Source organism: Callithrix jacchus, chromosome 4, assembly GCF_049354715.1.
Source record: "Callithrix jacchus isolate 240 chromosome 4, calJac240_pri, whole genome shotgun sequence".
In the NCBI taxonomy this organism is placed as follows: Eukaryota; Metazoa; Chordata; class Mammalia; order Primates; family Cebidae; genus Callithrix; species Callithrix jacchus.
The window spans coordinates 104,947,063-104,969,708 of record NC_133505.1 but is presented as its reverse complement, the minus strand read 5'-3'; the positions used below and the strand labels follow the sequence as shown (position 1 = coordinate 104,969,708).

Genomic DNA, 22,646 nt, shown 5'->3' with positions numbered 1-22,646 from the left:
CATCAGTGCCTGTACTTATATGACATGCAGAAACTTGAGAGACCTGCTAAGATGAAATGGTTATTTTTTATATTCAGTCATTTAGTGGATGAAAAATGCTATTTTGTTACTGTTTTTGTATTGCATTTCTTTGCTTGTTGATGGGGTTGACTGTATGTTTGTTGGTCATTTGTATTCGTTTGTTACTTACATGATCATATCCTTTGCTTAGGTTTCTGTTGAAATGTTCCTCTTTTCTAATTGATTTGTAATAACTCTTTACGTATTGTGGCTATTAATGATTTGGTTCACCATTTGCTAGTATTTTCTCATAGTCTATTTTTTTAATGTTTCTTGGGGCTTTTGCTGTATAACAGTCTTTACTATTTATGTTGCCAGTTCTGCTGTTGTTTTCCTTTATGCCCTTTGGGTTTCTATCCCAAGATTATTAAAATACTCTTTGTACACATTCTGTTATCATAGATTTGGATTTTAAAAATAGTTGCTATGGCATACTATTACACATTTATTTTTCCAGATTTCTGGACATTTTTCTAAAACATTATTTTGATAAACTGTCCTTTCCCTGTTATTTAATTTGAAGCATTTATTGTAAGATACTATATCCTCAATTGTTGTTTTCTCAAAGCTGACAAATCAGTAAGCAAGGTATATTAGATATTTACTGTGATTATGATTTTGGTTAAATTCAGCCTGAAAGATAATATGTGTAATTGTTCTTAGTGGATTTTATCTTAAAAAACATAAAGTATCTTTTTTGCCCTATTTAATGACTTTTTGCCTGAGAGTCTACATTGTCTTATATGACTCTTGCCTCTCTGTCACTTTTGTGTGTACTTGTGTGTACTTGATAAATCTTTTTTACTCATATGTTTATTTTTAGTCATTTTACACCATTTTGCTTTACTTGCCTTTCATAAACATCTAAACATTCATATAACTGAGTTGGATTTTTATTTCTCCCTGAAATCTTCCCCCTTCCCAATTTGGAAGTCTATCTGTTTTTTTTTTTTTTGAGACAGAGACTTGTTTTGTCACCCAACTGGAGTGCAGTGGTGTAATTTTGGCTCACTGCAACCTCCATCTCTTGGACTCAAGTGATCCTCCTGCCTCAGCTTCCCAAGTAGCTGGGACTGCAGGTACATACCACCATACTTGGCTAATTTTTATGTTTTTTTGTAGTGATGAGGCTTCACCATGTTGCCCAGGCTGGTCTCAAACTTCTGGGCTCAAGTGATCCACCTGCCTTGGCCTCCTAAAGTGCTGGGGTTACAGGGTATGAGCCACTGCGCCTGGCCTGGAAGTTTGTCCTTTTTTTTTGTTTGTTTTACATTTTTAAAAACTTTTAAAAAAAGATCATTATAGATTCATATACAGTTGTAAAAAGTAATGCGAGTAGATCTAGATCCTGTGTACATTCACCCAGTTTCCATCTATGGTAAAACCTTGCATAACTATAGTACAATATTATACTCAGGAAATTGACATTGATACAATCTATAGACCTTATTCAGATTTCACCAATTTTACATGCACCGATTCCTGTGCCTGTTTAGTCATAAGTAACTTTATGTAGATTGCTGTGAATACCACCACAGTCAAAATATATAACAGTCCCGTCACAAGGTTACCTTGTACAAAATTGGGTTTATCTCTTAATAGGACAATTTAACCTAGTCATAATAACCTTTTTTTTCCTCTCCTGCAGGTTTGGAAATTCTGAAACCATCTATAGCTGACTCTTTTTGCCCTCATTCTTCCCATTAATAAGTTGAGACCTTGATCTCTCTCCTTCTTTACATTCTTGGTTTTATTGATTTGATTTCTTTTCTACAGTTGTGTTAGTGTGTTCTCACATTGCTTAAAGAAATACCTGAGACTGGGTAATTTATAAAGTAAAGAGGTCTAATTGACTCACAGTTCACAGGCTGTATAGGAAGCATGATGCTCGCATCTGCTAGGCTTATGTGGAAGCCTCAGAAAACTGACAGTCATCGTGGCAGGCAAAGAAGGAGCAAGGGTCTTACATGGCAGGAGCAGGAGAAAGAGAGAGTTGGTGGATGCACTGTGTACTTTGAAACAAGCAGATCTATTCAGAACTCTTAGGAGAACAGCACTAGAGGCATGGTGCTGAACATTAGAGACCACCTCCATGATCCAGTCACCTCCCGCCAGTCCCTACCTCCAGCACCAGGGATTACATTTCAGTGTGAGTGAGATTTGAGTGGAGACAGATCCAAACCGTACCAGTAGTTCTTCTGTTTTTTTCTCCCCCTAGCCATTATTTTAAATTTTACCAATATTATATCTGTGATTACTTAGATTTAACTATAAGGTCACTGGTTACTTGAATAGTATGTCTTCCCCATTTTTGAAGTATTTATTTTAATTCGTTTTTTTCTTTTTTTTTAACTGGGATACATTTTTAAGTAATACTGTCAGGAAGAGTTATGGTAAGTGTACTTACATATCCAGAATATTTTTCATTTTATTTTGTTTTTCTATGTGTATAAGAGGTTGAGCCATTTTTTTGTACTTTAGAATTTCCTTGAATTTAAGTCAGCTTCAGTCTTCATCTTATATAGATGTTAGGTTTCTTGTCTATGTGCTCTATGTCATTTATTTTTCTCAATTTAATTTTCAATTTATTTCAGTCACCACCTTTAAATTTCTAAGAATTTAAGTTAGTCTGTACTTATTTTATGGATCCTGTAACCTATTGACACTAAACAATGATTTTTTAAAAAACAGTTGTCCTAATTTTTGCATTAACTTTTATTGAATGCTATTTGCTATAATTGCTTAACTTGTTTCCCTGTCTTTAAAATAGTTGATTCTATGCAGACATATAAATGCAGATCTGTGTTGACCGTCTTGTTCATGGTCTGAAATATTTTGTAAGTCATGAAGGTCACTGTTCTCTTTTCCAGACATGTAGTTTCCTAAGGCAAGATGAGTGGTTGGGGCTGTGTGAGTAGGGTTTGCCCTGGGCAAAATAAATGGGCAGAACATGCCAGCTAGTACATATCTTAAAAGAGAACAGACACATAAGCTAGCATGCACATAACCAAGTCAATACTAGGGTATCAAATTTACAGCTTGCTTATTTTGATTGAAAACAAAAACTGAAAACAAAAGCAGACAGAACAGTCACACCATTCTAAAAATTCCTTTGTGTGGCCCCTTTGTAGTTACTGTAGTCAACTCCTCTTTCTTCCCTTAAGCCTGGGCCATCAGTGATCTGTTTGCCTTTCCTGTTTGCCTTTTCCAAAGTATCACGTAAATGAAATCATACAAATGTAGCTTTTGCATCAGACTTTTGTCACTTAGCAAAATGCATTTTAAGATTCTATATTATTGCCTGGATCAGCAATTCTTTTTTTTTTTAACTGAGTAGTAACTCATTGTATGGACGTAACACTGTCCATTCATCTGTCAAGGGCATCTTAGATGTTTCCAAGTTGGAAGAGTTATGAATAAATCTGCTATAAACATTTATGTACAGGTTTTTGGTTGATTATAGATTTTCAGTACACTTGAGTAAATAACCTTGGAATGAGATTGCTGGATGGTTTGGTACGGGTGGGTGGAACTTTACAGTAAACTGCCAAACTATTTTTCAAAGTAGCTATATGATTTTGCATTCCCAGTAGAAGAAGTGTTTGCAGAATCTAATTGGGTATTATCTTAAAATTTGATTAGTCTGTAATAATTCTTCACAAGTCTTCCCCTAAGAATAAATGCTTCCCAGGTCTAAGATTAAATACTTTCTTGGGGTTTACTCTTTTGAAACTATACTTGATATTGCTTTTCAGTAATATATTTGCTAGGACATGTACAAATATGCCATAAGAGAAAAAAATGACAAATTGGACTTAAAAATTTTAAACTTCTCTTTAAAAGATATTATCAAGTAGATGAAAAGACAAGCACACACTGGGAGAAAACATTTGCAAAATATTTGTCTAACAAAGAATTTGTATCCAGTGTGTATAAAGAACTCTTAGAACTCCATAATAAGAAAATAACAACAAAAAAATGGATTGCACTAAAGCAGATACAAATGGCAAATAAGAACATGAAAAGATGTTCCATGTCATTAATCAACTGAGAAATTCAAATTAAAGCCACAGGGTATCACTGCCCCATCCTCAGGAATAGATGAAGACTGACAATATAAACTTTGATAAAGATGTGAACAACCAGAACTCTCATCTCTTGATGTCAAAATGTAAAATGCTACAGCGACTTTGGAAATAGTTTGGTACTAGAAACAACCCAAATGTTTATGACAACTGAATTTATATACCTAGGTAGTTGACTGTTAAACAACATGGGTTTGAGCTGCAAAGGTATGCTTTTATGTCATTTTTTTTTCAATAAATACAGAAAAATTTTGGAGATGTGCACCAATTTGAAAAAACTTGCAGATTCCATAGCCTAGAACTATAAAACAGAAGTTATGTCACAAATACATAAAATATATATAGATAATAGTCTGTTTTATAATTTAGTGCCATGAATAGTACACAAATATCAAAAGTTAAAATTTATCAAAAGGTATTCACACACTTACAGAATGTACATGCTGCCATTTGCGGTTGAGAGAAATGTAAACAAATGTAAATTCAGTATTAAATCTTAACTGCATAAAATTAGCTGTAGTACATACTGTACTACTGTAATAATTTCATAATTGCCTCCAGTTGCTATTGCAATGAGCTCAAGTATTGCAGGTATCAGCTTGCAATGCTGTGTGAAGCTAATCATCTATATGTGAGCAGTTTGTCTCTAGTAAATTGTGTATCACAGTAAAAAAGTGATCTCTTGTGATTCTCACATATTTTTCATTGTGTTTAGTGTAATACCATAAACTTTGAATAACACCATGGGACCCTTAGAAAGTGCCTCTAGTAATGCTGCAGGTGTTTCCAAGAAGCAGAGAGAAATCATGACATTACAAGCACAAGTTGAATTGCTTGATATGCACCGTAGATTAAAGTTTGCAGCTGTGGTCACCTGTCATTTCAAGATAAATGAATATAGCAAAAGGACCACTATAAAAAAAAGAGAATTTATGGAGCTATTGCTACAGCTATACCAGCAGGCAACAAAACCTTGCACTTTTTGTGAAATACCCACTTTATCTCATATTGAAAAATGCAGCTCTTATGTGGGTACAGGATTACTATAACAAGAAGGCCAGGACAATGAGAATTCTTTTTCTTGATTGATTTCATTAATATTTTGTCCCTGAAGTCGGGAAGTGTTCATACCTTGCTATAAGGGACTAACTTTTAAAATTCTTTTGATATCAGACAATGTCCGTGACCACCCAGAACCCCACGAGTTTAACACTGAAGGTGTTGAAGTATTCCTTTTGTCCCCAAATGCAATGTCCCTAATTCAGCCTCCAGTTCAGGGGATCATAAGGAACTTTAAGGCTTATTATACATGGTACTGTATCGAAAAAAACTGTCAATTTTGAATGAGAACCTCAACAGAAAGAACCTGTAAGTTTGGAAGGATTACACCATTGAGTATGCCATTGTTACAGAAAAAACTGTTAAGGCCATCGAGCCTGAAACAATGAATTCCTGCTAAAGAAAACTACATGACTTCACAGTATATATGACACAGAGGCAATCAAGGAAATCACGAAAGAGATTGTAGATACGGCAAAAAAAGGTGCAGGGGGAGGAGGATGAAGGTTTGATCTTAGAGAAATTCTAGAGCGAATAGAATCCACACCAGATAAGTTGACAGAAAATAACTTGGTAGAGATGGGTGTTTCTGAATTAGTGCCAGATGACGAGGAAGAAGACATAAAAGAAGCAATGCCAGGAAACAAATTGACATTAGATAATCTGGCAGAAAGTTTCCTATTCTGGATGGTTTTGAATTCTTTTACAACACGGACCCTTCTATGAGATGGACACTGAAACTAAAGCAAATGGTGGAAGAAGGATTGGTACTGTACAGAAATATTTTTGGAGAAATGAAATAGCAAAAAGTGAGGCAGAAATTTTAGTGTATTTTAATAAATTTACACTGAGTGTGCCTGCCTCTTTTTACACCTTCTCCATCACTTTGACCTCTAGCCTTAAAGGGCAATGTCCACCCCTTTTTTTCCTCCCTCCTCAGTCTACTCAACATGAAGATCAGATTGAAGACCTTTGTGACAATTCACTTTCACTTAATGAGTAGTCAGTATATTTTCTCTTCCTTATGATTTTCTTAACAATACTTTTTCTCTAGCTTACTTTATTGTAAGAACACATTATATAACTTACAAAATATGTTAATCAACTGTTTATGTTATTGGTAAGCCTTCTGGGCCACAGTAGTCTATTAGTAAAGTTTTGGGTGAGTCAAAAGTTATATTCAGTTTTTTTTTTTTTTTTTTGAGAAGAAGTCTTGCTCTGTCACCCAGGCTGGAGTGCGGTGGCACAATCTCAGCTTACTGCAAACTCCACCTCCCAGGTTCAAGTGATTCTCCTGCCTTAGCCTCCTGAGTAGCTGGGATTACAGGTGTGTGCCACCATGCCCGGCTAATTTTTGTATTTTTAGGAGAAATGGGGTTTTTCCATGTTGGCCAGGCTGGTCTCAAACTCCTGACTCTGGTGATCCCCCACCTGCTCAGCCTCCCAAAGTGCTGAGATTACAGGTGTGAGCCATTATGCCAGCCTATATTCAGATTTTTTTATTGCACAGGAGGTCAGTGCCCCAATCCCCCACATTGTTCAAGGGTCAACTGTATAATGGGATTTGATTGAGAATAAAAAGGAACTGAACTACTCATATACATAGCATCATGGGTAAATCTCAATGATATGCTGAACAAAATAAGCTAGACACAAAAGAATACAGTTGATCCTCAAACAGCATGAAGGTTAGGGGTGACGATTCTCCATGCAGTTGAAAATCCAGCTGTAATTTTTTTACTCCCCATAAGCTTAACTACCTCCTAATAGCCTATAGTTGACTAGAAGCCTTACTGATAACATATACAGTTAGTTAATATATATTTTGTGTTATATGTATTGTATACTATATTCTTACAATGAAATAGGCTAGAGAAAGAAAATACTAAGACGATCACAAGAAAGAGAAATATATTTACTCTTCATTAAGTGGAAATGGGTCATCATAAAGGTCTTTATCCTCATCGTCTTCACGTTGAATAGAATGAGGAGGAAGAGGATGGGTCAGTTTCGCCGTCTCAGAGGTTGCAAAGACAGAAGAAAAGGCACATGTAAGTTGACCCGCACAGTTAAGACGTGTGTTGTTCAAGGGTCAGCTATACATATTATATTACTTCACTTTCATATAACTCTGGATAAAGTACAATCTGGTTTGTAATGACAGAAAGCAGATCAGTTATTGCCTCGTATAGGTTGTGCATAAGTGATTGACCAGGGAACCTTTCAGGCTAGTGGTAATATTCTGCCTCTTGATTTTGGTGGTGGTTACATTGGTTTCTGTAATTGTCAAAACTCAAACTATATGCTTAAAATGGGGGTACATTTTATACTAAAGTTAATTTAACAGTATTACACCATTTTAGTTAGTTGCTTGCTATTTTAGCTATAATGACAAGCTATGACAGGCGTACTGTTCTTGGATTTTTGTTAGGCAGCATATAAATCCACTATACATTTTTTTCTGGTTAAAATGTTCTCTGTTAATATACAAAAATATATGGCTAGTATTTGGCTAAAATGAATTATATAATTAGTATGACTTTCATAGACAAAATATCATTTTTTCTTCAGTAAGTCCCTTAAAATTGTCTTCAACCAGTAAACTCCAATTTTTAATATTTTAGTTAAATATGCATTGCATATCTGGTAAAAATTTAGGTTTATTCCAGATTTACAGTTCTTCTCATTCAGATGGCTTTTTACCCATCACTAAACACTGAAGAAAAAGGTAATATATAGGTAATATAACAGTGTAATCTATTTCTAAGTTATGTTGTATCATCATACCTGTATAATTAGAAACATATCCTTTCTGGTCACTTTGTGAGAGAGTATCTTGGGTATAGGAAGAGGATTTCCAGATCCATTATAACAGAAAAAAAAAATTCCTTTTTCTGCTTTTCTTGCTACTGAAGATTGATTATGAAATATTTCAAAAGTTTAGATATGCTTGTTAAAGTATAGGAAAGGAAGAGAACACATTCTACAGAACTACCTTTATCCACTCCTAGTTTAAATTGGTTCTATATCTTACCTCTTGTTTTCTGATAGATTCATTCCAAGTCTGACTTCTTGGGTGCCTCTTGTTTAGTTCCTGCCATTTATTCATTAACTCAGCAGAGGTTTTTGCAGAGTCTACTGTGTTCCAGACAATTTGCATCATTTCCTTGCATTTTTGAGATCTACCTTGATTCCTTGAACAGAGTGGTACATTTTACTTCTGGTTTTCAAGAGTTTTGCTCTGCTTTTAGATTTTTCTTCCTGGGCTGGTTCCCTTGCCTTCTCGATTTGCTTGGATTTTGAAGAAGCTTTGAAGCTAGATAGGAGTCTGTAGTGTTCCTCTTGATCCATGTGTTTCAGTTAAGAACTTCACCTATTTATTATACATTGGAGCCTTATTGATTAAAAATACAAGGATAATAAAAATGTTTTAACTGGGGAAGAATTTACTTAGAGGAAGAGAGAGGCACATAAAGCCTTCAGATACCATCCCCAGTAGTTTCCATGCTTAGACTCTTAGAATTTTTTCAGTGTTAGTTTTTTAACTAATTGAAAATTACTAGTTTTATCTAGTACAATTAGAATATCAGTAATTATGATGAAGAAAAAGGGGAGCTTTTTCTAATGCTTGACTTTTGCTCCTTTATATCACATCCAATACCAGAACAATATTAAGCTGCCTTGTTACCTTTGCTCTTATATTATCACCTCTCTTGCCCTGTCTCTTCTCTCAATTCTTAGGTTATGTCTTTATTTTAAGAACTTATTTTTCATCCATAGTTTTTCCAGTTCTCCATAATCAACATACTGTTTCAACATAGACTTGGAATGCAAAATAATCATTGTATTTGAGGAAATAGCTTTCTTTTACCTCTCCAATCTTCTCTTTCAGGAATCTTTCTTTAATTTCAATCAGAGTTTCTTTGTGACCAGAGTCAAGACTCTTTTACGTATTCAGAAGCTGCTTTTGTACTAACAGAAGTTACCACTTTTTTCATTGTCTTTGAACAGTAAAATTTCAATATATGTACTATTCCTTCTTGGATGGCTTCAAAGAAGTTCATACATTTGATTCTTACCTATTGTGTTTTAGTTTTTATTACCCATTTCCTCTCTCTCTCTCTCTCTCTCTCTCTCTCTCTCTCTCTCTGTATCAAGATATGGAACATTTTTTTGCATCATTTTTTGGTTTACATGTGCCTTATGAAGAGTCACTGGTTTCATTTCTGTATTTGCTTTAAAGTTATTTATTTTAATTCTCTTATGCCATTTACTCTTCCAATCTCCATAAAACAACAAATGTTTATTGAGCACATATTGGCATGTGCTAGGCCTTAAGGGTGTAGTTATAATTAAGGCATGTTCTCCAAACTTGAGGAATTCATAGTATATTCAGGTAGAGAAATATTTCAGCATATAAGAAATAGCAAATAATAGGAACATATAAGAGTAGAGGAAAGGTGCATGGTAGATGAAGTATAAACCTGACTTTGAAGGATGAATAAGAGAGTGCCAGGCAGAGGAAGAGAGGGGGCATTCCCCAGCCATTCAGTCTCAGTTGAAGATTTCAGGATGCTGAGGCATGAAAGCAGGAGGGCTGCGGAGGGCATGGTGGAGGTTCTGGTGGGTCTACAGCAAGGGTGGTGGGTGTGGACATGAAAGGGAAGGGGAAGGCAGGCTCAAAGTTAGATTGAATGTTCTTGTATATCATGTTATCAAAAAGACAGCCTTCCTTTAATGATAATTCTGTGTTTATAGGAATTAGGAAGAAGAAAACCTGGGAGGAGACTGAGAAGTTAGAGGCAAAAGGGGGCATAAGAGCACAAATTGTTGTAAAAGCTAGAGGCGGCCAGCCAGGAAAGAGAGCTGATGGAAATTTCAGGTGCTACATCAAATTCATATATCATTCCCTTCTTTTCTCCGTTGATGCTTTCTTTCATTCTGTTCTGATATCTGGATTCAGCCGGAAAAGTCTTTCCTCAAAATAGTATGTCTGGATCAGTTTTGGCAGGATTCAGAAATAATAAGCATTTAAGCTTTGGCCTTTTTTCTTGATTTATTACCACATTGAGCATTGTAATTACATTTTGGTACTATGTAGCAAAGCTGTATAAACTTTTCTTTTTCTGTGACTTCATTGATACTTCTCTTTGGGCTCTTTTGAAAGTAAATACTGTGTTACAATTTGCTTTCTATATGTGCTTGTGCCTATTGCCCTATTACTTTTTTATGTTTTTCCATGCTTTTTTAACTTTAATATAAGTTGATAATCCTCTTTTGAGTTTTAAACTTGTTTTCAGGTTGTTTCACCTCACTGTGAACCTAGCCTTTACACTGTCCTGACTCTAGTTCATTCTGATTGCTCCCTTTGGTTATTTTATGAAAAGTCTTTTTCCTTCTTCTTTTTCCCTTCGAAGTACAAGGCGCTTTCTCGGCAGCTCCTGCCATCCTGCTTCTCTCCGCCTCATTGATTCCCCATCTCACTTCAAATCTCAGTAGTAAATGTATGTTCTCCCTTGTCTATACCTCTTAATTTCTCTTTTCCACTGTTACTGCTTTCTTTGTAATTGTATTATTTAACTTTGTTAAGCATTTTATAATATGGAAGATGTGGTTGAAAATAAAGTTGTATCATAATAAAATCATGTTGTATAAAAGCAAGTTGTTTCCCAAGGAATATGAAAGTCTGATGACACAAGTTAAAATGGCTGTTGTTTTGGTATTCCTTGATTGTGCTAGTATAAATGTTCAGTGTAGAAACTCTCATAGTCATTGTTGATAACTGATTGAATTAGGCAACAAATGATATGAAGGCCACCCTAATTCTGACTTATTTTCAATGGAAAATAATATTTTTATATGTTGTTAGTCTTTAAAATCACTTTTTGAATGAACAATATAAGAAAATGTCTCCCAGAAGGTACATTTTATAATCACTCTTTTGGACAAATTTAGTGTTTCTGACTAATATTTATTTATTTGCACCAGGTGGGAAAAATCATTTTATCTTTGAATCCTATTCTCCTCATAAAATAAAGTTATTGTATCTTTTACACTTCATTCATTGCCCATTGGGATATTCATTGGTTACCACAAATTGCCTCCATGCCTTGGCAGAAGTCCAGATAGTGCCTAGACAATTTGGACTTCTGCATTGGTCGTTGTTCCCTACATGAGTCCTGAGACAATGGCTCCATTCCCTTTTTCAGCTTCATTTCCCAGGGAAAAGTAGAGCGAACTATCCTTTCTTCTCCATATGTTCTTCCCCATCCCTAAAACACTTTTATGTGTCATTTTAGTAGATTGGAAAGGAGTTTAGAATCAGTGAAAGAGGTTAGCAATGGGTTTGTGCATTTCTCTTTTTTATGTCTATGCCTTGCTTATTTTCAAAAACAGGTTTTAACTTCTACAAAATTTTCTGAATAGCATTGGTGGAAAAAGAATATTTGCTTTTTCAGTGTATCATATACTGCTTTTCCTTCCTTTAAAAATTTCTTTTGCCATTTTTAACTTTATTTCATGAAAAAATTAGCATTAAATATTATTTTTATCCATAGCTGGAAAAAACTAAAGTATCCATTTTACATTTCTATATTAAAGAAGTTTGAACATATAACATATATTTACAGTTTATAACTCACTTTTACATATGTTGCCTCAATGCAAAATTTTGCTTAACTTTAAGATAGCTTAAACATAATATTGCCCATATGACAGTCTTGCTGCCTTTGATATTACCTTATAATCTACAATTGTAAAAGCTGGGAAACAGTTTAAAAGTTTATGGCTTTGTATGTCAAACAATTTGACTTTCACAATTTGTCTCAAATCTTTTTGCCAAGAATGCTTGTGAAAATTCACATGAGTGATGATACCTTATTTTGCAGATATTTCTTTGGTTTTAAAAAACTTTTGTTTTTTGATTAAACACAGTTTTATAAAGAAAGTGGGAGGGGCTTAGTTGAAACAATTTATAGACTGTGTAGTGAGAAGTGATGTCCACAGATTCCACTGTGGCAGATGGTTTTCTGTCCTTCCCTTGATGGCTTCCAGGAATAAAACATACATAGTCTTCCAAATTAGCTGATTTGTCAGTTGGTTTGAATACTTGTTATACATTGTTCTTTATTTCCTAAATTTTATTTTTGCAGTTTAACTTCTTTGTTAATTCTTTTTCTTTTTGAAAAGAGGAGACTCAAATAACTTCTTTGGAAAATGATTTTTAATTTACTTTCAGGACTATTTGGAAATAAAGTATATATGGTAAAAGAAAGATCTGTACCATTTCAAATTTTTGTGTTAAGGATTGAGACTTGAGTTGCAGAAAGTTTGTTTGTTTGTTTGTGAGACAGGGTCTTGCTCTGTGGCCCAGACTGGAGTGCAGTGACACTATCATGGCTCACTTCAGCCTTGCATTTCTGGGCTCAAGTGATCCTCTAGCTTCAGACTTATGTATTTTTTAAATTCACAGATTTACACTGTGGTAGGTGAAATGTTTGAATAAAGGAGTGATATAACAGGTGGTTATATTTCCCCCAATTATAACTTGCTATTATATGTCCTGAGGTGAATCTGGTTCGTTGACTCATGAATACACTCATGAATAAATGTGTGCGACAGAAACACCTTATTTATTTATTTGAGACAAGATCTGGCTCTGTCACCCGGGCTGGAGTGCAGTGGTGCAATCTTGGCTCACTGCAGCTTCTACCCCGCTGGGCTGAAGCGATCCTCCCACCTCAGCCTCCCAAAATGCTGGGATTACTGGCATGAGCCACCATTGCTAATATATGCTTTGTTGCCCTTCTTTGGAAAAAGTCTTATTTTGCTTATTCTGTTATTTCTTATTCTCATGCTGTAAATCCGTCCCCATTTGGTGAGTACACTGACTGTTTCTCACTATGGTTCATTTTCCATTATGGTCTATAGCTTTTTACTGTGATGTATCATTAATAAAGGTTTAGTCTGTTCTGTGTTTTGGAAGCATTCTTGCAAAGTGTTTTCACATTTGCTCCTACCAGGTCCTAAAGTTTTACCAGTTGAGAACTACTTTTCTTTTTTCATTTTTTGGCACGAGGATAGGGTGGGATTCTAAACCATGAAGGTTTTGTGAATTTAGGCCCACACTCTATGCATGGTTCATGCCTAATATGGTTCTGATTTCCTCTGGTGACTGTCCCCCCCACCCCCGCCGCTTCAGTTGATGTCATGCCTACTTGGGCTTCCTGGCCAGTGAACTAAGTTTTTATAGTCCTGGTTTTATGGATAGGGTGATCCCTTCAGAGTTTTGGCTTTATGAAGGTCCTTCCAGCTGTGACCTGTGTCTTGAAATAATGTCTCAGAATGGATGTTAGGGAGCCCCCTTGTAACATTATGGCCTGTAACTGGTTCCATGAGACATGTTAGCTTCAGCCCCTGACCTCTGCTGGTTAACTTTTCTCTTAGTTTCTTACAACTGTGGATTCTCTGCACTTGTTTCAAGTTTAGTTCTTTAAGTGGTGTTTCAGTGCTTATATTTTTAAGCATTTCAGTGTGTTTTGATCTGGCTGGGTTAGAGAGGAAAAGGTATTCTGTTATACAATTTAAGATTATTTTAGATTTTTATAATTTGCTCATCACCTTTCTATCACCTTGTCAAATATTTTGTGCCTTTTTTGTACTGTGTACTTTGAGAAATAAAGATCTTTGGCTGGATTTCCTCCTTCAAGAAACTTATTCCTAATATAAACCTTAGTGGAGCTAAGGTATACATCTCATAAAAATGCAGTGCCAGTAGGTGTCAGAAAGTCAGGCTACTGATGTGGAAAAAAGTGGTTGGAAAAGAAATGATAGAGGAAGTGATATTTAACGTAAAACACAAAGAGTGATTAGAACTTGATTGGGTTTGCCCTGTTAGACAAGAAGAGCTTGGTCCAGCTTGAAGAGAGCCTTCAAACACTAAAACAAAGAATTTATATTATATCTTGTAGATAAGGAAAAGACATTGGAGGTTTTTGAGTGGTAGGGACATTTAGTGCAAATAATGTTTTATAATCTTAGTGCTGCAGTTTTGGAAGACTAGTGCATTGCTCAATTAAAGAAAAGGGCCTGGCGTGGTGGCTTATGCTTGTAATCCCAGCACTTTGGGAAGCTGAGATGGGTGGGTCATCTGAGGTCAGGAGTTTGAGACCAGCCTGGCCAGCATGGTGAAGCCCTGTCTTTACTAAAAATACAAAAAATTAGCATGGTGGCGTATGTCTGTGGTCCCAGCTACTCAAGAGGCTGAGTCACGAGAATCACTTGAACCGGGAGGTGGAGGTTGCAGTGAGCCGAGATCACACCACAGCACTCCAGGCTGGGCAACATAGTGAGACTCCGTCTCAAAAAAAAAAAAAAGAAAGAAAAGTTGGTGTATCTCCCTTAGAAGTTAAACTCAAGACTTTAAAGGTACAAATATAAGTTTGTATTATAGTTCCTTGTTTTTGTCAAGAAAAGGTTATCTACTCAGTGAGGTTGGGCCCCAACCTGTGTTGTAAATGAGTGGAACTGGCTGTGAACAAGAGTGGCCACCTGGAGAGCTCATGCCTCTTGGGGTCCTCTTGATTGTTAAATGTTAAAAACTAGATCAAATTTCTAAAAGCACTGTTTGGCATCAGTAAAGTATTTATGCAAGCATAGTTTGAAGCAAAAGCTATGAGTTTGCAACCTCTCTATAAATAGTGTTCATTATTAAATTATTATATTCTATCATAAAATTAAAAAAAAAAATCTTTTAAAATTGTATACAAAATAGAAAAATGTGGCCTGTTTGATTTGAAAGGTCTAATAAGTAGCTGTTAATAGTGATAATATTTTTGGATATTTTGATTTCCTGACTTGAACATAAAAATATTCTCCAAAATTCTTGTCTTACAGGTAAAAGAATGTCACATGTCAGCATTTGTACCTAAAGTCAGCATGCAAATTTCAGGGTACATGGACGAATGCCAGCTTTTGCATTTCCCATGTGTTTCCTGTGACCATTCTATCTGGGGTGAGTGATTTCTAATAGTCGCTGGCAACAAACCAGATGCCAGCCATCCGTGGACTGCCCTAACAAATAATGCTAAGAGTTATAGATTAAACACTGTCTGTGATCTGTGATGTGTAAGGCAGTTAATTTAGTTCATCTGGATTAAATGTCAGCACCAAAAAACTATATTCCCATAATGTGAAATCTGAATTTAGTATGTTTGGAAGAGAGTAATAATTAATAGTAGGGAATTATTTGTTAACATGTAAAATTATAGTGATGCCTAGTATTCTTTTGAATTTACAGCAGTATTTTAGTGGCTCACCCTATAATTTAAATTTCAGATTCAAGGACTTAGTATTTCTTGAATGATGGTTATAATTTTGTATGAAATAGGGCTTTAGGGATTATATATATTCCATTGCCTTATAATATAGTTTTGCTTCCCATATTGTATGCATAATAATATTTAGGTTTCTTAAAAATACATTAGAACATTTATTTATATCAGACTTCACATTTGTATTTTAAAACTTTTTTTTTAGTTTCATTCTGGGAAATTACATTGAGGATAGAGCCTGTTTGTTACCTTATCCATGCATTTTTCTGCTTATTTAAATTATTTTACTTCACCAAGCCATTCATTTTTTTAAAGAACATCCTTCAAAGAGTCCGTGCGTCTTACTGAGGACACCTGACCTTTTGAAGCTTCGTAATTCCCATCTAGATGTCACCAGTCTTTCCCATGTTAACAGTTCTGACTATGTTTTATTATATATGCCTTCGGCGCCGAGCCAGGACAGCTACAAGAGGAGAGATGATGAACAGCCATAGAACCATAGAATCAAACAGCCGGACTTCCCCTCTCAATGCAGAGGTGGTCCAGTATGCCAAAGAAGTAGTGGATTTCAGTTCCCATTATGGAAGTGAGAATAGTATGTCCTATACTATGTGGAATTTGGCTGGTGTACCAAATGTATTCCCAAGTTCTGGTGACTTTACTCAGACGGCTGTGTTTCGAACTTATGGGACATGGTGGGATCAGTGTCCTAGTGCTTCCTTGCCATTCAAGAGGACGCCACCTAATTTTCAGAGCCAGGACTATGTGGAACTTACTTTTGAACAACAGGTGTACCCTACAGCTGTTTATGTTCTAGAAACCTATCATCCTGGAGCAGTCATTAGAATTCTTGCTTGTTCTGCAAATCCCTATTCCCCAAATCCACCAGCTGAAGTAAGGTAAGACTCATTTTTTAATGACCTACGTTATATGGCCAAAAGGTTTTGGTTGTATTAATATTCAAGATCTTTTTATTGGAAGCAATCATTTAAGTAATTTAAATTAATTTAATTTTGAAAATTTTCTTTAGTTTCCTGATGAGGAAAAAGATCATTCATATGAAGATTTAATGTAGACTTTATACCTGTAATACTTCACGCTATAATATTCATGGCATATGAATTTGCATCTCATAAAATTTACCAAAATCAAAAAGCACAATTTGAACTAAAAGGGACATGGGTCATTCTGAGAAGTTAGTATGAAATATGACTTTGAAAATATTTTCAAACAGGCATCGTGTTATCACTTTTGCATCTTTTCAACAACTCACAATAGGCCTATGAGTGATACTTCAGAGGAGGTCCTTAGGGGATTTGGTTTAATGTTAGTTGAATGTTTTTGAAACAAGCATATTCATTTAAAAATCAATGTTGCTTTAAGTAATTTATGCATTCTCCCTACAAGCCTATTTTGCATAGCAGCTCCTTGGCTCTTGTTTTTGTCATTCAACCTAATTTTAAAAAATAATAGAATGCAGCCAGGCACGGTGGCTCAAGCCTGTAATCCCAGCACTTTGGGAGGCCAAAATGGGTGGATCACGAGGTCGAGAGATCGAGACCACCCTGGTCAACATGGTGAAACCCCGTCTCTACTAAAAATACAAAAAATTAGCTGGGCATGGTGGCACGTGCCTGTAATCTCAGCTACTCAGGAGGCTGAGGCAGAACTGCCTGAACCCAGGAGGTGGAGGTTGCGGTGAGCCGAGATCCACCATTGCACTCCAGCCTGGGTAACAAGAGTGAAACTCCATCTCAAAAAAAAAAAAAAAAAAAAAGTGGAATGCAGTCTTGCATGTACCCTGTCCTCCTCGTGCCTAGGAACCATTCCTTCCTCAAAGAAACCAGTTTTATCAGCTTCCTTTGTATCTTTCCAGAATTTCTTCGTGCAGATACAAGAAAATACAAATATAATTTTTTTATATACACAAAAGTAAGCATACTCATCACCTTGTTCTGCACTTTGTTTCAGACAGTAGTATATATTGGGATCTTTTCATGTACATGTAAAGACAGCTTCCTTATTCTTTCCTACAGTTGCAAGTAGTGCATAGTGTGTATGAACCCCAACTTAATAACCAGTCCCCCATTGATGGGCACCTAGTTGTTTCTAGTCTTTTGTTGTTATAGACATTAGTGCAGAGAGTAACCTTATCGTAAGTCACTTCACATGTGTGCAAGTATATCTGGGATACATTTCCAGAAGGGTTTCTCAACGAAGGATAATTTGATAATTTTATAATGTTAAACATTTTTTTTGCATTTTAACAATTTATTTTTAATTACATTTAATTTTAATTGTTAACATTTTCAATTTCAATATGTAATGCTGAATTTCTCCCCAAAGGGTCTGTACTATTTATATTCCCACTAGCAGTGCATGTACATGGGTGTTTTGCCAAAGCCTCACCCAAGAGTGTATTAATAAATTTTAATATTTTTGCAATTTAATAGGTGAAAAATGTTATCTCATGTTAATTGTCAAACTTCTTTTATTATCTCTGAGGTTGAAATCTTTTCATATGTTTAAAAGCCATTTATATTTCTTTTTTTTAACTATCTGATCATATTATTTGTCATTTTTTCTGTTACTCATGGATCTTAGCAGTTTCTAGGACTTTTATGTCACTTTATTAAATCACTCATTCATTAAATATTTTAGTGCCTACCATGTGCTAGGTGTTGTTCTAGGTATTAGAGATGTGTCAGCGAGTAATGAACAAAATAAATAAAAATCCCTGCTCTTAGGAGCTTATTCTAGCCTGAGAGCAGTTCAGGGCACCTGTTAAACTGTAGGACAGCCAGCTGCCAGTGCAGGAGGAGTGGGGCAGGGGTCAGCTGCTACCTCTGTAACATGCTGCTCCTCTGATGTCTCTGTCCCTTCAACTCTAATGGGACACCTCCAAGGGCCTGCCGGAAAACATACAGAGTTCAGCTCAACTTGGAGATTGCTGGTATAATCTTTACTTGTTTTTTTTAAGAACTACCTTAATAATTGGGCATAATGTTATTAGTCATTTTTGAAACGCAGAAAGCCAGCATACTTTAATTAAAATCAAATTTTTTTTCCCCCTAAGAGGAATAAAAAGTAATACTGGAGTAGGATCTTTTGTTTTGTTTTGTTTGAGACAGGGTCTTTCTCTGTCAGCCAGGCTGAAGTGCAGTGGTATGATTTCAGCTCATTGTACCCTCTGCCTCCCAGGTTCAAGAGATTCTTCTGCCTCAGCCGCTTGAGTACCTGGTATTACAGGTATGTGCCACCATGCCTGGCTAATTTTTGTATTTTTAGTAGATACAGGGTTTCACCATGTTGGCCAGGCTGGTCTCGAACTCCTGACCTCAGGTGATCCACCTGCCTTGGCCAAAGTGCTGGGATTAGCAGGCATGAGCCACTGTGCCCTGCCGGATCTTTTCTTATATGAGAATTGTTTTATTAGGACTCTGCCATTCTTTTCCTCTTTCTTACAAAGTTAACTACTTTTTTCCAAAAATCTGGAAAGATTTAGGGATGAGATCTGTGGAATATGTAATGCCTTTTCTCCAGTGTAAAACTTAACCACTGCATAACTAATTGTAAGTACAAATTATGCTCTTGGGGTACTGACAGTTACTAGTGTGTGATTGTGATAAAAGTTAAAACTTTATTTATGGCTGTATCCCTAATTTGCTTTACTGATTTTTAGCTTTAGTATACTGAAAATACCATTACATTTTAAGAGAAAAGAAGGTGATCAATATATTATTAAGATATAAGAAAAAGCCTTTTTAAATTTTACTGATTATGAAATTAATAGATGTTTCATTGTTCAAAAAGAAGCCAGAAAATACAAAAAATAGGAAAATATATATGAAAAAGTATCTAGGCTGGGTGCTGTGGCTAACACCTGTAATCCCAGCACTTTGGGAGGCCAGGAGATCTAGATCATCCTGGCTAACGCGGTGAAACCCTGTCTCTGCTAAAAATGCAAAAAAAAAAATTAGCTGGGCAAGGTGGCACATGCCTGTAGTCCCAGCTACTCAGGAGGCTGAGGCAGGAGAATCGCTAGAACCCAGGTGAGGGAGCCAAGATCATGCCACTGCACTCCAGCCTGGGTGACGGAGCAAGACTCCATCTCAAAAAAAAAAAGAAAAAGAAAAAGAAAAAAAAGATCTATAATTCTTCTGCCCAAATTCAGTAACTGTTAAAATTTAGGTGAATTTTTTACACAATCAGAAACATTTATTGAACACCCTCTCTGCCAGTTCACTACTGGGAACCAAGTAGAGAGTCAGACAGAGATGGCTCTTTTTTGAGCTTAAAGGCCAGTCTGGAGTAGGACCATTGAGCTCCTAAAGAACATGTATTGGCAGAAGGGAGAATCTAAGGTATGCGGCCCTGAGGAAGTGACTTACCTGAGACGTAAAGGTTGAGTGAGACTCCAGTGTGGATAGGTAAGGGTGAGAGACAACAGCGCATTTAAAGGTAAGATCATGAGCCAAGATCATGGTGTTCGAAGAAGTAAGAAAAGTCCAAGAATGTAGAGAATAAGCTATTGGCAGCTGCAGACATGGGAGTGACATTCTTAAGATCTAAACTGGTGGTTTCTAGATTTTGAGATTTCATAGATGTTTTGGATCCAGCTACCGAGAAGAATATCTTGAGGTAACTATTCCTTGCAATTTAGTATGGAAATACTCTGGGAGAAGCTGATAAGGGAGTAGGGAAAGCACAATGGGAAAAAGTCAAGCAGGGATGCAATTTCGTGTGAAGTTCCAGTCTGCTGGGAGGCAAAGTTGCTGGAGAGCTGGGCTCTCACACTCCTGCACTAGCCGGTCTTTGACCATGGGGTGGAAGGCTGGTAAAGGCAGACAGTCAGTCTTCCAGGCACATGTCACTCCCTAGATGAAGCCCAAGGTAGTTCTATGAAGAAGATTATAGATATAAACCCTTAGGAGCAAAGAAGCCCATCTGGAGGGTGGCACCACAGAACTGATGAGGTGGGGGGTGTGCAGGTGAATGGGGTTCAGGTGGGAGGAGTCAGCCACAATAAACTAGTAACTTGATAATTGTAAAAATTAGGGAACTCACAGACTTGTCAGATTATTTACTTTGCTAAATTAACATAAAGTAAAAAGACAAAATATCAATTTTATCTGTCATCACCATCATTTCATAAAAGAAACCTCAGTTTATACCAAAAAATTAGCATGATCAGAATCTTGAATATAGAGCAGTTGGCAGTTTTATAAGAACATAAATATGTGTTCATTTTTTTGTATTCACACACATAAATGTGCATGCTAAATGTGCATTCTCACATTTAGTGATGGAAAACTCCATCATGCACTACTGTTTAGGAACCACTGGGCTACACTGCCTATTATTTTAATTTTATACCCTCCTTAGGTGTTAACAAACAAGTGTGTATTGGAGTAGCTCAGGAATTTGTTTGTAGGAAATGGACTTCTTTTAGTCCCAGAATGTTTAAAATTTAAAAACAGTCTTTTCCTATTTCATGTGATTGCATTTCTTTGTTCAGTAAATGAAGTGGAAAAGTTACAGATAGTTCTACCAGATCTTAAAGTCCTTTCACTTCTTGCCTAGTGCTTTATTAAGGAGAAAAGAAAAAGATCCTGAGGATCTTCTTGCCTAATACTTTATTAAGAGGAAAAGAAAAAGTGTCCTGGTCCTGAGAATAATATCTTAATGGATGCTTGTTTGAGACTCAGAAAATAGGGCACCTCAGGGTTACCATTTGGAAGAGAGAGAGGGAAAAGGGGAACAAGATGACAAATAGAGGTCAGATTAAAGAAGCCAATTGGAATAAAGTTATTTGGGAATGAAATTTAGTGATGTGGATTTGTTTTGTGTATTCAAAGCATTCCAACTACATAATACTGAAATTAAGAAAGCAGGGAGAAAAATGGCTTTCATAGAATTTGCTACCAAATGGAGTTGCTTAAGTAACGATTTCCCAAATTTGTCATGATGTGGTCCTTTTGACTTTGTTGGCCAAAAAACATGATTTTGTCATTTAACTCAGAATTGACCAAGCTCTTCACTGGTTAATTATTCTTTTAAGCAGACACTAGTTTATTAGTTTCCAGTTAAAGATGGGCTAGGAGGCAGGGAGTCAATAGATAGGCCTTTCAGAATACTTGATACTTTTATTTCTCTTTGTTTTCCTATACTATTCCTTCACTTCCAGCTAGTGAAATGGAACAGAATTGGCAAGGTAACTTTCTTTGCTGGCTACTAGATATACTTACTAGCCAGGATAAATTTTGGTTTCAGGGAAGCTTTTTGCACTAATCTGCCGGTGGCTTCAAGCCTGAATACAGGTTGGAAAACTTGATTTCTTTGGTTTCCATTAATGAAATATCTCTCTTCCTCTCATCTACTCACTGCTTCCTGGTTGCCCTGGAGAAAGTTTCTCAGTGGTATAACCACAGGTCAGCAGTCACAGAGAGAGTGGTTTATTGTTTCTGATCACTGGGCAAATAGTAGTCATCCAGGACAATCAACAGAAACAACATTAAATGGGCTGTGTTGGTTACCATCCCAGAGTTGAATGCTCCAGATGCAGACTGTAAGCCCAGTCTCAAAGACATTCCAGGCTGAATTTTGCACATGTGATACTCAAGATTTAAAATACTTAAAGAGTACGTTAGAGTTTGTCAGGTAGATAAATATAGTATAAAAGAATAATACTAAACATGTAAATATACATATTATAAAGGCCATGACTTAAAGGAGTTAATCATATCAACACTGCCCTGGGGCTAGAGAATTAAAAGAGTTGGGCTTTCTCTAGAATATGTGTGTGTGTGTGTGTGTGTGTGTGTGTGTGTGTGTATGTGTGTGTGTACCTGTATGTACATGTGCATAGGTTTATGTTTGTTTTCTTGTTTTCACTAACTAGTTTTTATTCTGGTTTTAGTTTTCCAGAATAAAAAGAAATTTGCATATTCTCTTTTTGGGTATAAGATAGATACCTTTCTCTTTTTAACTTTGAAATGATACGTTTTAGTTCTCTTGGGGAATTTTAAACAAAAACTCACTTTAATGCAGATAGCAGAAAGTCTATTTGTATTGGTCTCATAGTTAATATTAATTCAAATGGTCACAGACC

The 22,646-nt window shown here is 36.0% G+C and overlaps 1 protein-coding gene across 5 annotated transcripts in view; it reads left to right on the top strand.

Annotated features, from left to right (window-relative positions):
- The window catches only part of FBXL4 (F-box and leucine rich repeat protein 4), a 67,886-nt gene that overhangs the window by 3,287 nt on the left and 41,953 nt on the right, over positions 1–22,646 (top strand). For 2 of the 5 annotated variants that reach the window (XM_078370734.1, XM_035296369.3), the window contains exons 2-3: positions 15,099–15,216; positions 15,851–16,434. In XM_078370734.1, the coding sequence (XP_078226860.1) occupies positions 15,923–16,434 (512 nt within the window). In that variant the 5' untranslated portion in view covers positions 15,099–15,216; positions 15,851–15,922. Of the gene's footprint in view, positions 1–9,962; positions 10,087–15,098; positions 15,217–15,740; positions 16,435–22,646 lie in introns of all 5 variants that reach the window. The other 3 variants (XM_078370735.1, XM_035296368.3, XM_035296367.3) reach the window with 2 other exon arrangements.